Below are 12,014 nucleotides of genomic sequence, written 5' to 3'. Positions count from 1 at the left end.
GGTTTATTTACTTCCTTGAGTAACTCTCAGATGTAATTTCCTCATTCATGCCATCATCATCCCTAAATGACGACAAAAAAAAAAAAGATTACACCGAGCAGTATGCCTGTCACCCGCTCTTGAAAGTGACGCCAGCAGCAGCAGTCAAACCGCCCAACGACACGCCGTCCAGCACCGCTTTCACATGCACACGCATATTTCCCTTTTTCTTTCTGAAAATAACTCACCTTCCTTTGGCAATCCTCTTTGCCTTCCGTCTACTGTCATTCATTTCTATGTTTCTGCAGTCCCGCATAATTCCGCTGCGGTGCTGCATAGATCTTGCGGAATGTATTCGGCAACTACGCCGAAAGCGACAGATATGGGAACCTCCGTTGCGCCACCATCCGAGTTTTCAGCTCCACTTTTATCGAGCTCTAACAGTGAGCGAAGACCTGGGCTTGCCATGGCGCGCTTCACTTTATTCTTCAGCCAGATTCCCATCTTCTCTGTACTAAAACGATAGTAACTATCGTCGCCAACTGATTTAACATCACAAATACGTGAAAGTACGGTGTGAGATTGCATTGCCTGCACAGCTGGTGCAAGTGCAGGACATTGTGCAAGTGCCACGCCCCAACCGGGCCATGTTGAATCACACGCGCCGCTTCGTACTGGTCCCGTTATGAGATCCTCAGCTGGCAAAAACTTATCTTTCATGGTGTGTGCCGAAACCTGCCGCAAGGCGAGGAATGTACAATCAAATGGAGTTACGATAAGTAAGTTCTCATTTGGTTCCACTAATTCTCCCACCAACCACGTCTGACCGAATCCCTCAGCTGGAGATTGCGCCTGGACTTCATAAAGCACCGCACCATGAGTACTGCAATCGCTGTTTTCTCCTTCACCAGTGGCTGGTGGACATAAAAACAATGCGGGCTCACCATGGCGCGGGTGCGGAAGTCGCACAAAATCACATCCCTTCCGCACCGAGGCAACAGCGACTTCCCGAAAAGTGGGGCCACATAATTGCATTCCCGCACCAGGTGAAACACCAACTGAGGCAGCAGGAAACAGTGTGCCGGATGACCGCAACGACTCCATACCACCATCATTACTCACTTCATTAATGCTGTTGGTATGCTCACCACCCAAGCCACCGTTTCCTACAGGAATTCCACCCACTGACTCTAAGGGATAATTCAACAGGCTGCGCGGCAACACAATCATATGACTTGAGTGGGCACCGGCAGGCAACGGAGTCGTACGATCGCTCACGTCGTATCGCACAGCACCACCGGAAGCTACCGGTTGACTCGGATTAGAAAGTAAGCTTTGACTGCCTTCATCATCGAGTTCCAGCTTTCGCCGCGGTGAACCCACATCTGAGGAACAACTGGAAGGCGGCTCACTTCTACCAGGTGCCGCAACAGCAGAGGTTTTACCATCAGGTTGTTGCAAACTGGGCTGTCGGTTCCTCTTGACGGCTCGCATTGCGCTAAGAAGACAGTGAGGAGAAGAAAAAAACAATAAAAGGAAATGACATATTCGATTTAACAAAGTTAGTCGACTCCACTCCATCAAAGGAAAATGGTAGTCGCATCGAAACTATCAGTGTCATTGGTGTGTCCGCAGCAAAGTATATATACATATATACTACCTACCAAATCCTGAAGATCTGAGTGAAGCTTAATGCGAGAATAAAAAGAAAAAGATGTGAAACAAAGCCGCACGTAAAACCGATACAGTGATGAACGCCCACAGATGTTTCCCTCCTTTCTTTGTGGCATCCACGAGGCACAAGCGTTGGTTGGAAAGTATCACCGCCCCTTGCGGCCGCGCTTTTATTCCCACATTACGCTTCCGCATTGAGATAACTCTCTTATGTCTGTTGGTGTACCTTAAGTTAAACTCATGCACAAATAATGTCAAGGATTCTCGCACGCATGAAGAAGAAAGATGGGCACGACCGAGATATACAACAACTTATCGCTACATTAACTACGAAGGCATAAGGCAGAAGGGAAAACGGAAAGAAAAAAAAAGGGATGCAACCAAGGCCAAAAGAATAGCAGCAGTAATAACAGCATGGTTTGGCAAATATAATGCAAGTCAGATAAATTTTTCTCTTTTTCACAGGAAAATATAACAGTTGCGAGTCCATACGTCATATCATCGGGAAGCTGAATAGAAACGAAGGCACGGAAGCGGTGCATAAAGGGAAGGAAACGAGCCCAAACAATAATATTTTTTTTTAAATGTCCTGAAGCTCATTTGCTCATTTTGTCCTTCACTGCTTTCTCCTTCAATCCCCAAGTTTTATATACACCGACAGTGACACATAGTAACAACGCTCTCAAGTGCCTCTACATATCAAAGTATACAAATGTTCAGAGGAACAAATGAAAACACCAACAAAAACAAAAAGTAACGTAAAAAAAAAAAGAAAAGAAAAGAAAAGAAAAAAGTATCGGGCAACTCCCATAAGCCCGCAGCTGCTTCAGCTGAAACCGCCAAGTTTCTAAAACACTCCATTCATTCCTACTGACTTCGTAGAAATAAACTAGCACACGCGCAGCGACCGCCTATCGCGCGTACATTTTCTCTTTGTTTTATTCTGTTTTCCCTTTTTGATTCGGATTGTTTAAGTGAGTTTCCAACGCCTCCTCCCACTCTTTTTCATTGCCACTCAGTGACTAAACACCGACACTAACGCCTCTTGAATACATATGTGCCCAACGGCAGCACGACACACATAGTTAAAAGTACAGCGCCTTTACCGCGGCTCACTTGTCTCTTTTCGATAAAAGTTAGTCAAAAGCAAATACGTGAAACTGACTGACAAACAGGCAGAGAGACGGACAAGGAAAGAGCCCCACAACGGTTTAAGCTACGTCTTGACTGTCGTAAGCCCAAAGATGGGCAACAGCGCAGTAAGCGATGGAGGGAGATAAATAACGAAAACACCAAGAGGAAAAAGAAAAAATGAGGAGTGCATGTGCACACCTATTTCTTCTTGCTTCCCTTGCCTTTCTTCGAACTTTTCTTTGGGCCCTCTTTCTTTGAATCTTCCTTGATCCTCTCCTCCAACTCAGCCACGGCAGCCGCCGCCTCCGAAATGGCATTGCGATACTCCTTTCGCTGAGCACTCCACCGTCGCTGATCCTCATTAACATCCTGCAACTGCTTCCGCTTAGCTTCCTCACGTCCCGCACCATTGTTCATCATGTCCTCTAACTGTGCCTTAAGAGCACGCAGGTCCTCTTCCGCCTTTTCACGCTGCACTGCTTCCACAACGAGCCGCTCCTTCAACAACTCCATGTCCACTTCCGCACGCTTATATGCCTGGTGGAGCTCATCATCAAGGCGCTGCTTCTCACTTAAGCAATGGTTTTCCTTTTCTACGCAGGTGTCGAGCATCTCCTGAAGGTCTTGCAGTCTCTTAGCGACGTCTCCTGTCTCCTGCTTGTGCTGAATCTCAAACGCGTCTAGCGCCCGGCCAACCTCTGCTTTCCGCTGGCGAAGGTTTTCCAACTCCACGCGCGCCTCATCAACCTTGTAAATTTGATAGTGCAAATGAATGACATCCTTCTCCAGCTCCACCCTCTCCATATTGCGGAATTCCTCGAGATTACGGGCGGTAATTTTCTCTGCGCGCAGCACGGTATGATACCCCACGCTGTTTCCATTCAAACTGCAGCACTGAAGAGAACGGTTGCTCTCTAGAAGCGCGGTAAATGATTCACAAGATTCGTCAGTAAAGTGATTATGGTCAATCTTCAGGCGCTGAAGTTTTCTATTCTTTACAAGTGATACGCCAAGTGCAATTATGCCGCGCTCTCCCATCCACGTTCTAGCGATGTTAAGTGAAAGCAGAGTGCAGTTGACCTCCAACATCCGGGCTAGAGAACAAATCCCTTCATCCTTTATCACATTCCCCTCCAGTGAGACATCCTGCAAACGTGTATGACGGACCAAAACGCTAGAAAGCAGAGAAGCACCACGCGACGTAATGGCGTTATTCATTAAATGCAATGACTGCAAGACGCTGGTACTTCCAAGAAGTGCTTCGCAAAGAGGCTCTATAGCCGCGTCATCAATGCCGCAGCTATCTAAGTGCAATTTTACCACCACACGGTCACTGGACAGCGCGGAGAATAGTCGTGGCGCTGGCATGCCAGCGTTAGGGCGCATGAGGGGGTTGTCGTTCAGTAAGATGGTGTGCAGCACAGAAGGGCTCTGCATGAGCGTGCGTGCTCGCACCAAGTCGCCGAAAGCATCGCCCACCGACCGTGTGAGAGAGTTACCGGTAAGATCGATGTAAGCCAAGCTGCAGCTTTCCGTTGCAGCACGGATGAGGCGCAGTGCCTCCGGCGTAGACAGCATCACCTCCCGTAACTTCAACGTGGTGAGGGTGGTCGATGTGCTAATTAACTCGGCCAGCACATCCACCGGACGATGATGCCGCTCGCCGGAGCTTTTCAGACCATTGTGATCCTCACCAGTTGCACCGCTGCTGAGGGCGGCACCCGTACTCCCACCACCACCGAAGGACGCTGCCGTGTACCCGGATTTCGACACTGCGGGCGCATTCTTCCGTGACCCCGGGGAAGTGGGCTGAAAGGCTCCCTTGGAAAGCGCTCCTCCCTGGAATGAAGCGCCACTCGATGAGGTCCCCGCCATCAAGCTGAAATCACGCATCCTTCCCTGACATTGGCCAATAACACTTCCACTCAGGTCCAAGTGCCGCAGTGTGCGACTACGCAGACATCCCTCCAACAGAATGACAGCGCTAGAGGCGTTGATACGGTTGGCATAGGCATCGTGTTTGGAGGAACCCAAGATCACCGTCTGCAGCTTTTTGTGCCCTCCCAGCACATAACTGAGCGTTTGTATGCCTAACGGGCCAATATCATTCGCTCCAAGGTCGAGATAAGTTAAGTTGGGCATGTCACGGATGAGATATGCGATCGTCTCACAACCGCTATCTCGCAGTGTATTGCCGTGAAGATCTAAACGGTTGAGAGGAGTCCGGTGCAATAGCGCAGCAAGACTTGCAGCGACGTTCGCACCGAGTCGCTCCTTACGGAGAGTTATTTGCTTATCGCGAAATCCACGCTCCATTACCTCCCGAAACAACTTCATGGAGTCGTCCGTGTTCTTCTTCCCCGTGTCTTTGAGCCATGCATGGTAAAGGTCACCATACACCTGCTCCCCCGTTAAGCCGATCGATGTCTCCATCCCTTCCTGGAATCCAACTGGATGGGAACCAACTTTGCGGCTCAACTTTCACTTGGATGTGTCACAAACACGAGGGTAAAAAAATTATATCTTCTGACGGCACTCCTTGAGCTCCCTATCCGGCCGTTGCACACTCCCTTTCGCCCTTTTAAAAACGATGTGGCACACTCTGACTCTTCTAATGTTATTTTCCTGTACGCTTTCTCCGCTTTTTTTGAATAAATATATATCTCGAAATGTGCGGTGAAGCAGCTTAGTTCCGTCACCACGGCTAGAGAACCACTTACTCACAGTGCGGTGAGAGGATTATTCACTTAACTTTAAGCAGCAGTGCACTAATTTCCCGTGCAACCAAAAAGAAAAGAAAAGCAAAATGGGTGGCAACATATGTAAATATAAATGCATTAGTAAATATATATATATATATATATAAACACCATGTACGGGACTTGAACACATCAACAGGTTTTCCACACATACGCTGACCATGCACCGAACACCCACCGCCAAACTGACAGATGTCGACAAAGAGGAAAGAGGGAAAGAAGATGAAAAATAAATTCAGACACGACTAACGAAACATCCAGCGCAAGTCGCTCTCCTCCCTTCTCTCCCCCCCCCCCGGCCCCATTCCAGCTCTAAACCGCCATTATTTATTAACTTCCACCGCTTTCTGTTGCTCCTCCTCCTGCAAGCGCTTCCTGTCCTTCTCGGAAAGGCCTAAACGGCGCCGCACGTACCGCTCATTCGCACCGCTAGTCATCACAATAGTTTGGGTGCGGATGGGTCCGAACTGCACCTTCAAATCCGACCGCTGAGTGGAGGGCAGCATCGACTCGAGGTTTCGCACCTGGTCGCGTTCCGCAATACTCACATCAATCAGCGGTGGGAGGGCGATCTCCGTTTCTGGGAGATCCAAATACGAGCGACTGTCGAGGCGAAGGTGAGGCGGAAGAAAGCCATTACTGGGGAAAGTTCCAGGCTCCAGCAATTGCTTGTATTCGCCCCACATGACAAGGTAACAACAGCGGCTGTACGAAGTGCCGAAACCGGAACGGCGTATCATCAACCAAAACATCGCAATGCATGTAAAACCACTCCATAGCGCGAGGAAAATGAACTTACCGCGATGCTTCACATAAATCTGCATTTCCCTTTTTCCCCCTCTCCTACTAACCCCCTCAGATTTACCTAAGTTTGATTCAGTCACTCGCGCAAAGATGCCTCAGACGCAGGTACACAAAATGAAAAAGAAAACAGATTCCTCGCCCCAGTGCCCTAATCTCTTTTCACAGCTTTAACTTGAAAGATTTTCTCCCTTTTCTTGAGGTAGGAGAAGTGGGGGGTGGGGGAAGATGATCCTTAACTTTGTTAAACGTCCCTGTCGGACGCCGTAACTTATCACTATTTATTTTGTTACCGACTCTTAACTTCCTGCCGCTAATGGCCTCGGCCGTCACACAAGCCGGCGGTGCGGAAAACACCTCGGTGGAATTTGATGTCGTACGCAATTAAAAGGAGGAAAAGACGATGAGTAAAGCGGTAAAGTAAAAAAAAAAACGTAGAAAACAGAAAAGTATCTTGTCTTCACCAATGTTTGCTACAGGGTTTTTGGGGCATGAAAAAGAGGATAAAAGCGCAACCACCGACACAGTAAATATGCGCATATATTTATTTACTGGAGTAATGTAAATGAACGCGCGGCAGCGAACGATCACTAGTCGCCCCAACGATCCGTCCACAAGGACAAAGGCGAAGATACAACAAAATATAAAATGGAGGAGAAATATAAAAACAGTATAAGGTTTATCTATGACCTCACCAAAAGGCGTTTCCATCAACTAACAAATCATCGCCACACCATGTCCCATATATATATATATATATATATGTGTGTGTGTGTGCATGTGCATGCGTATGCGTATGCGCATGCACAACCTCCAATACCTTTAGGGGCCCGTATTCCATAGCCTTTCTTCTCTTTTCTTTTCTTTTTCTTTAAAAAAAAAAAAAGGAACCTTCCTCTCTCTTTCCACTTTCCCCCGACTTATGTCACGACATTCCACAAATCCTGCAATGTAACACCATTACGCAACTTCTCCACTGCGAGCCCTATGGAAGCGTTGTACTCGGGTTTGCGATCGGCTCCCTTCTGCCCAATCCCCACGTAATACGCCGCAAAGGCATCAGTCGCCACCTCCTGCACAACATTTTCACCATCCAACTCGCGAGGCTGCGGGCCGACGGAAGCGCCTTCAGCCGCCCCCAACATCGCCGACACCTCGTCATCATTTCCCGCTGTCACATCCTGCAAAGTAACGGCCACACCGAGGTTAGGGTGGGTTTTGAAGGCATTCAGCAGCGACGTGCACTCCTTAAAGAGCTGATCCAGCCGCGCGACGGGATCTACGCGGAAACCAATGACGTACGAGTCGACGGATGCGGTGGTCTCAACCATGAGAGACAAGCCAAACTCGGTATCCTGAATGCGCATTGCAGCAATCTGCAGAAAAGGGATCGATATGTTGAACTCCGCTGAGGTGTCCGAACACCACAGAAGGCGCAGGTTTGTTGTAAAGAAGGTTCCAATATGCCCCTGTTCACTACTCACATTGCTCACGCCCTTTACGCGTGTCACGAGCCTCTCGCCCTTAAGAAGCAGCAACTCTCCGTCACGCACTGCACAGCTACGCAGCCGCACCTCACGGTAAATACGAGTGGTATCGTATGCACGCCACACTAAACGTACAGCACTCAACCGTGACCGACGGTCCTCACTTGGATGAGTAAAAAAGAACTCAAACCTATTCGATCCATACCTAGCAGTTATGCGAAGTGCCTCCGCGTGACCACGCAGCCGCGTCTCGACCATCTGCACACTCATATTGTACACACCGTAATAACCCACGGAAAGGTTGTTTCGCACACGGTGACTGCTATGCCACATGAAACGAAGGTTCGTAACGTACAAAACGCCTTCCTTACCGCTATTCCCTTTTGTATCCTCCACGGGAGAAAGTCTCATTAAGATCCGCTCCCCACGACTGGTTTGCTCCTGAAGCTCAGAAAGTGAAGTATCAAAACGGATGGTGCGGTCCAGTAGAAGCGTGGGGGCGCTCTTTGCGGACGACTTGGCCGTGTCACCACCAGCTGGCATTGAAAAAATGTTGTACACACAGGCCGGAACCACCACAGACAATAATAATAATAGTAGTAGTAATAGTAATAACGGTGATAAGAGTGATAACAGTAACCTCTAGTTTCTTCAGCTGCGCCGTCAGTCCTCGTGTCAGTACGTAAATTTACTTATTCGCAGCTCTATGTCCATTACTGACAAAATTTGTGCGGGTGTTTGAGGAGAAAATTGCGGTACAAATAATAAGTGGACAACTAAGTAAGCATATACACAAAGACGCAAACGTAACACAAAAAGCAGATACGCACGCACACAACCCTTTGACTCCCCTCAGTGAATTTTTCTTTTTTTTTTTTAAAGAAACTATTCGGACGGTAAACAGCAGATTAAAGGCGAGAGAACAAAAAAATAAAAGGAAAAAACGGAAAGGGAGGAAAAAAATAAGAGGCCAGAAAAGTAAATAGGAAAACAAAATAACAAAAAGGAAGAAAGCGATGAAACGGAAAAAGGCGCACCACGACAAAAACATGCACTCACGTACACTTCTAACAGCCAAAGACAATAAAAGAAGATTACAGCAACGGTAATTCTCTTTTTAACCAACAGAATTTAAAAAATAAAAAAAATCGCACACGCATGTAATATATGCGAAGGAACCTAAAAACGTTGGATGGTGACATTATCATCAAAGCAGCAACGTAACGACAGCGGTGAGGCGAGGCGAGAAGAATGAAAATGGTGGAAACTGCAGAGGAAACAATCGAGGCATCAAAAGTAGTAGTGATAATAATAATAATAATATCAATATCAATAATAAACGCAGCGCAGCGGAGTTACGGCGAGAAGTTGCGCACACAAACGAGTGTGTCACGACGAAGATGAAACATGAAAGAAATAGAGCGGCATTCGGTAAAGTAACTGCACCGAGTCCATGAATGAGTAGGTATACGGTTCAACAAGAAATGGGCAACAAATTGCGCGCAGTTACGATGAGAAACCTTCAAATATGAAAAATCGAAAAACAAGGAGGAGGAAAAGAAAGAAAAGGAAAAGAAACAGACATATTTTTTCCCTCCTCATGTCCTCATTTATCTCAACTCACCCACTGCCGAGCCACATCTGATTCCCTACACATGGACACAAACACACGCATTCACCCCTCTCCATCTCTTTTTTTTTCTACCTTTTCTTTCTTACCCTTTTCCCCCCTCCATCATACGCATTTACATTCACATGCGACCCGCTCTGCAGATGTTTCTAAAAAGGAAAAAAAATGGGGGAAAGTTACATCTCCCTTCATGTAATAAAAAGGGGAAAATAAAAGAAAAAAGAGAGAGATGTAAATATATGAAGTTTCATCATAGGTTCTCTCATTCCTCCGTACTGCTTCCACCTCGAGGACATGTCGGCTATTCCCCCCCCCTACCCAGCCAAAAGGAACAATTAATGGAAGAAAAGAAAAAAAAAGCGTATGCAAATGTTTCCCTCCCTTTTCAATAGTTAAATAATACTGATAATAATAACAATAAAACAAACAGGTCAGACAAAAATTAATGATAATAATAATAGAGACTAGACGAACTCATGGAATCAAATTAATTGATAAGACTACTTTCTCCCTATGGATTTTTTGTTTCGGTTCCCATAAAAGGGTTAGGGAAAACAATTCATACATAATTCCTCTTTTGAACGTGTTGCGACCACTGTTCTCTCATCTGCTCGTTTTGTTTCCTCCTTCTTTTTCTTTATGCCTCCCCCCCCCCTACTGTTCTCCCATGTTTTATAAGATCCCCGCTTCCATGGACACGCGCCTCGTGCTTGTCTTCACTCGCTTTCGTGTCGTGTTTCCCCGCAAACTAATCCCCTTTTTTGTACATTTACTTTCCACTCCTTCTCTTTTCCACTACCATGTATGTCACTCACCGGTTTCTTCCCTTTTTCTTCTTTTTTGCCTCTTCTTCCCTCTATTTCCTTCACTTTCTCTCTGGGACCTCCCCTCCCCACCCCTCCTTCCCCCTTTGCTACAAACTAACTCCATTGCATACACAAACGAATAGGTAAATATATAAATAGACTAATAAACAAAACCTACGCGGGTAAAAGAGCCATTCCACTAAATCTTGTTTGAGAGCTTCTTCCATTGCCTCATATCCTCCACAAGTTTCTTGTGTTCCTCATTACGCGTAAGCTCAGCAGCACGGCTGTAAATGTCGAGGATACGCTCATCACCATTATATTCATGCACCACCCGCGACCATTCCTCCAACTGAGTCAAGTCTGTTGCTGCTTTAATTGCCTCTGAAGTGATGTGTCGTGACGGGTCCACATCATCCAACAGCTCCTGCACCACCTCCCGTAGATCTCGCTCGTAACCGCTGGAACGGGCCTCCGTTTCATATTCCTTCGACACACCCTCAACAATACGCAACATAGCGTCACGCGCGCAGCTGTCATTCGCAGCCACCGTCTGAAAATCATCCACATAAACGATATGATACTTCTCTGGAAGCCACGCCGTGAGACGAGACGCGATCTCTGCACGGTCGGCTGGGTGCAGTTCCGTGTTTACATTCCACCGTGTCTTCTCGCGCAGGGAATTGGGCGAACCGCCGGGAAGAATATCCAGTCGATTATCCTCTGCAAGTTCGTTGGCGCGAATGCACTTCACATAGCGCATCTCAGCCTGCACGTGCTCCTCATCGAATATGCGAGCAATCATGGCATTCTCGACACGCTCATCGCCTCCAGCACGTCCGTCCTTCAGCAGCTGTTGAGCGCGGGCCACCGTGTTGGATTGCTTCTCCAACCGGAAACGCACCTCGTTACCAAACTCTTTGCGGTTTAACGTCCCGTTCAGGCGGTCCGCATCAAACAGAAGGCATTCATAACTGCTGGCGAAATCCACGTGTGGGAGTACCGATTTGGCAAAATTTGTCTCCTCTTCAGTGCGCTCGCGGACCCGCATCCAACTGGGCGGCTCACCGGTAAATTTGTAATTGTGACTGTCAAGCTCGAGGGCGTGACCATACCAGCGGTCGTGATCATAGCGGCGCTGCTGAAGTAATGTGGATTGCGTGGCAGCAGTTCCATTAGCATTTGATTGAGCAGCTGAGGACGTGGGTTTGGTGGCGGTAGCGGCTGCAACAGTCGCTATGAGTGAGCGGCGAGCAAACATTCCCCTCCGCGTTTATACCTCTTGTGGTTGCAGTTGTTGTTTTAGTTGAGGCTAGTTTTTTTTTTCTTTCCTTTCGCTTGGTGGATATGATACGTGTGTAATATCAACGCTTGACCTCCCCTGATTTTGTCTTGCTTCCCTCCCTAGCTCTTTCTTTTTTCGATAATTTGTTTACTCTGCTACTGTTTCCTTGCTTAGGTTTTCTACTGTTGTTGTCTCTCCCTTCTATTTTACTCTCGTCATTGGTAATTACATTGAAGTTGAGACGCGTATATAAAATATACACATTTATGAACGTACACATGCGCCGTGCATACGCGGAGGGAGATAGACAATGAGATGGAGTAAGCAGACGAGAAAGTAAAAAAGGGAGAAACCGATGAATAATCCATTACAGCAAAAAGGGGATGAGGACAGTCAAGAAAAGTGACATTGGCATCATGCAAATATGCACGTACATATAAACCCACAAATAAATAAATA

At 47.2% G+C, this 12,014-nt stretch overlaps 13 protein-coding genes across 13 annotated transcripts, besides 26 other annotated features; all 13 read right to left on the bottom strand.

Moving 5' to 3' along the window:
* Nucleotides 1–60: 60 nt before the first annotated feature.
* Nucleotides 61–66: a repeat region (telomeric repeat hexamer TTAGGG).
* Nucleotides 67–273: 207 nt separating this feature from the next.
* Nucleotides 274–1,560, bottom strand: TB927.1.4220 (hypothetical protein, conserved; the record flags this gene model as incomplete). Its single annotated transcript, XM_001219114.1, has 1 exon — nucleotides 274–1,560. One exon carries the CDS (start codon nucleotides 1,558–1,560, stop codon nucleotides 274–276), a length of 1,287 nt encoding a protein of 428 aa, XP_001219115.1.
* Nucleotides 379–384: a sequence feature (GPI-Anchor Signal predicted for Tb927.1.4220 by DGPI v2.04 with cleavage site probability 0.72 near 401).
* Nucleotides 1,479–1,560: a sequence feature (Signal peptide predicted for Tb927.1.4220 by SignalP 2.0 HMM (Signal peptide probabilty 0.981, signal anchor probability 0.010) with cleavage site probability 0.523 between residues 28 and 29).
* On the bottom strand, nucleotides 1,669–1,848 carry TB927.1.4210 (hypothetical protein, unlikely; the record flags this gene model as incomplete). Its single annotated transcript, XM_001219113.1, has 1 exon — nucleotides 1,669–1,848. The coding sequence occupies one exon, from the start codon at nucleotides 1,846–1,848 to the stop codon at nucleotides 1,669–1,671; it is 180 nt and encodes a 59-aa protein (XP_001219114.1).
* Nucleotides 1,675–1,743: a sequence feature (1 probable transmembrane helix predicted for Tb927.1.4210 by TMHMM2.0 at aa 36-58).
* Nucleotides 1,717–1,722: a sequence feature (GPI-Anchor Signal predicted for Tb927.1.4210 by DGPI v2.04 with cleavage site probability 0.103199996 near 43).
* A 504-nt stretch (nucleotides 1,849–2,352) lies between the features above and the next one.
* TB927.1.4200 (hypothetical protein, unlikely) lies at nucleotides 2,353–2,514 on the bottom strand (the record flags this gene model as incomplete). Its single annotated transcript, XM_001219112.1, has 1 exon — nucleotides 2,353–2,514. One exon carries the CDS (start codon nucleotides 2,512–2,514, stop codon nucleotides 2,353–2,355), a length of 162 nt encoding a protein of 53 aa, XP_001219113.1.
* Nucleotides 2,377–2,445: a sequence feature (1 probable transmembrane helix predicted for Tb927.1.4200 by TMHMM2.0 at aa 24-46).
* Nucleotides 2,385–2,514: a sequence feature (Signal anchor predicted for Tb927.1.4200 by SignalP 2.0 HMM (Signal peptide probabilty 0.061, signal anchor probability 0.881) with cleavage site probability 0.050 between residues 44 and 45).
* On the bottom strand, nucleotides 2,870–2,977 carry TB927.1.4190 (hypothetical protein, unlikely; the record flags this gene model as incomplete). Its single annotated transcript, XM_024642685.1, has 1 exon — nucleotides 2,870–2,977. The coding sequence occupies one exon, from the start codon at nucleotides 2,975–2,977 to the stop codon at nucleotides 2,870–2,872; it is 108 nt and encodes a 35-aa protein (XP_024498409.1).
* Nucleotides 2,897–2,965: a sequence feature (1 probable transmembrane helix predicted for Tb927.1.4190 by TMHMM2.0 at aa 5-27).
* Nucleotides 2,914–2,977: a sequence feature (Signal peptide predicted for Tb927.1.4190 by SignalP 2.0 HMM (Signal peptide probabilty 0.979, signal anchor probability 0.018) with cleavage site probability 0.549 between residues 22 and 23).
* Nucleotides 2,978–2,985: 8 nt separating this feature from the next.
* TB927.1.4180 (hypothetical protein, conserved; leucine-rich repeat protein (LRRP), putative) lies at nucleotides 2,986–5,220 on the bottom strand (the record flags this gene model as incomplete). Its single annotated transcript, XM_001219110.1, has 1 exon — nucleotides 2,986–5,220. The coding sequence occupies one exon, from the start codon at nucleotides 5,218–5,220 to the stop codon at nucleotides 2,986–2,988; it is 2,235 nt and encodes a 744-aa protein (XP_001219111.1).
* On the bottom strand, nucleotides 5,527–5,709 carry TB927.1.4170 (hypothetical protein, unlikely; the record flags this gene model as incomplete). The annotated part of the gene is made up of 1 exon (XM_001219109.1): nucleotides 5,527–5,709. The coding sequence occupies one exon, from the start codon at nucleotides 5,707–5,709 to the stop codon at nucleotides 5,527–5,529; it is 183 nt and encodes a 60-aa protein (XP_001219110.1).
* Nucleotides 5,581–5,649: a sequence feature (1 probable transmembrane helix predicted for Tb927.1.4170 by TMHMM2.0 at aa 21-43).
* On the bottom strand, nucleotides 5,870–6,370 carry TB927.1.4160 (hypothetical protein, conserved; the record flags this gene model as incomplete). Its single annotated transcript, XM_001219108.1, has 1 exon — nucleotides 5,870–6,370. One exon carries the CDS (start codon nucleotides 6,368–6,370, stop codon nucleotides 5,870–5,872), a length of 501 nt encoding a protein of 166 aa, XP_001219109.1.
* Nucleotides 6,281–6,334: a sequence feature (1 probable transmembrane helix predicted for Tb927.1.4160 by TMHMM2.0 at aa 13-30).
* Nucleotides 6,301–6,370: a sequence feature (Signal anchor predicted for Tb927.1.4160 by SignalP 2.0 HMM (Signal peptide probabilty 0.221, signal anchor probability 0.759) with cleavage site probability 0.074 between residues 24 and 25).
* A 126-nt stretch (nucleotides 6,371–6,496) lies between these two features.
* Nucleotides 6,497–6,502: a repeat region (telomeric repeat hexamer TTAGGG).
* Nucleotides 6,732–7,058, bottom strand: TB927.1.4150 (hypothetical protein, unlikely; the record flags this gene model as incomplete). The annotated part of the gene is made up of 1 exon (XM_001219107.1): nucleotides 6,732–7,058. The coding sequence occupies one exon, from the start codon at nucleotides 7,056–7,058 to the stop codon at nucleotides 6,732–6,734; it is 327 nt and encodes a 108-aa protein (XP_001219108.1).
* Nucleotides 6,741–6,794: a sequence feature (3 probable transmembrane helices predicted for Tb927.1.4150 by TMHMM2.0 at aa 15-37, 57-74 and 89-106).
* Nucleotides 6,837–6,890: a sequence feature (3 probable transmembrane helices predicted for Tb927.1.4150 by TMHMM2.0 at aa 15-37, 57-74 and 89-106).
* Nucleotides 6,846–6,851: a sequence feature (GPI-Anchor Signal predicted for Tb927.1.4150 by DGPI v2.04 with cleavage site probability 0.124699995 near 70).
* Nucleotides 6,948–7,016: a sequence feature (3 probable transmembrane helices predicted for Tb927.1.4150 by TMHMM2.0 at aa 15-37, 57-74 and 89-106).
* Nucleotides 6,974–7,058: a sequence feature (Signal anchor predicted for Tb927.1.4150 by SignalP 2.0 HMM (Signal peptide probabilty 0.015, signal anchor probability 0.977) with cleavage site probability 0.007 between residues 29 and 30).
* Nucleotides 7,170–7,175: a repeat region (inverted telomeric repeat hexamer CCCTAA).
* On the bottom strand, nucleotides 7,268–8,377 carry TB927.1.4140 (hypothetical protein, conserved; the record flags this gene model as incomplete). The annotated part of the gene is made up of 1 exon (XM_001219106.1): nucleotides 7,268–8,377. The coding sequence occupies one exon, from the start codon at nucleotides 8,375–8,377 to the stop codon at nucleotides 7,268–7,270; it is 1,110 nt and encodes a 369-aa protein (XP_001219107.1).
* A 145-nt stretch (nucleotides 8,378–8,522) lies between these two features.
* On the bottom strand, nucleotides 8,523–8,885 carry TB927.1.4130 (hypothetical protein, unlikely; the record flags this gene model as incomplete). Its single annotated transcript, XM_001219105.1, has 1 exon — nucleotides 8,523–8,885. The coding sequence occupies one exon, from the start codon at nucleotides 8,883–8,885 to the stop codon at nucleotides 8,523–8,525; it is 363 nt and encodes a 120-aa protein (XP_001219106.1).
* Nucleotides 8,583–8,651: a sequence feature (3 probable transmembrane helices predicted for Tb927.1.4130 by TMHMM2.0 at aa 7-26, 36-58 and 79-101).
* Nucleotides 8,712–8,780: a sequence feature (3 probable transmembrane helices predicted for Tb927.1.4130 by TMHMM2.0 at aa 7-26, 36-58 and 79-101).
* Nucleotides 8,750–8,885: a sequence feature (Signal anchor predicted for Tb927.1.4130 by SignalP 2.0 HMM (Signal peptide probabilty 0.172, signal anchor probability 0.828) with cleavage site probability 0.084 between residues 46 and 47).
* Nucleotides 8,808–8,867: a sequence feature (3 probable transmembrane helices predicted for Tb927.1.4130 by TMHMM2.0 at aa 7-26, 36-58 and 79-101).
* TB927.1.4120 (hypothetical protein, unlikely) lies at nucleotides 9,341–9,436 on the bottom strand (the record flags this gene model as incomplete). The annotated part of the gene is made up of 1 exon (XM_024642684.1): nucleotides 9,341–9,436. One exon carries the CDS (start codon nucleotides 9,434–9,436, stop codon nucleotides 9,341–9,343), a length of 96 nt encoding a protein of 31 aa, XP_024498408.1.
* Nucleotides 9,359–9,418: a sequence feature (1 probable transmembrane helix predicted for Tb927.1.4120 by TMHMM2.0 at aa 7-26).
* A 573-nt stretch (nucleotides 9,437–10,009) lies between the features above and the next one.
* Nucleotides 10,010–10,015: a repeat region (inverted telomeric repeat hexamer CCCTAA).
* A 293-nt stretch (nucleotides 10,016–10,308) lies between these two features.
* trCOIV (cytochrome C oxidase subunit IV (PMID:12467979)) lies at nucleotides 10,309–11,531 on the bottom strand (the record flags this gene model as incomplete). The annotated part of the gene is made up of 1 exon (XM_001219103.2): nucleotides 10,309–11,531. The coding sequence occupies one exon, from the start codon at nucleotides 11,529–11,531 to the stop codon at nucleotides 10,470–10,472; it is 1,062 nt and encodes a 353-aa protein (XP_001219104.1). The 3' UTR covers nucleotides 10,309–10,469.
* Nucleotides 11,465–11,531: a sequence feature (Signal peptide predicted for Tb927.1.4100 by SignalP 2.0 HMM (Signal peptide probabilty 0.996, signal anchor probability 0.000) with cleavage site probability 0.356 between residues 23 and 24).
* A 103-nt stretch (nucleotides 11,532–11,634) lies between these two features.
* TB927.1.4090 (hypothetical protein, unlikely) lies at nucleotides 11,635–11,835 on the bottom strand (the record flags this gene model as incomplete). Its single annotated transcript, XM_001219102.1, has 1 exon — nucleotides 11,635–11,835. One exon carries the CDS (start codon nucleotides 11,833–11,835, stop codon nucleotides 11,635–11,637), a length of 201 nt encoding a protein of 66 aa, XP_001219103.1.
* Nucleotides 11,836–12,014: the final 179 nt, after the last annotated feature.

The sequence above is a fragment of the Trypanosoma brucei genome, chromosome 1, assembly GCF_000002445.2.
Source record: "Trypanosoma brucei brucei TREU927 chromosome 1, complete sequence".
In the NCBI taxonomy this organism is placed as follows: domain Eukaryota; phylum Euglenozoa; class Kinetoplastea; order Trypanosomatida; family Trypanosomatidae; genus Trypanosoma; species Trypanosoma brucei.
This window is presented reverse-complemented; position numbering and strand designations above follow the sequence as displayed.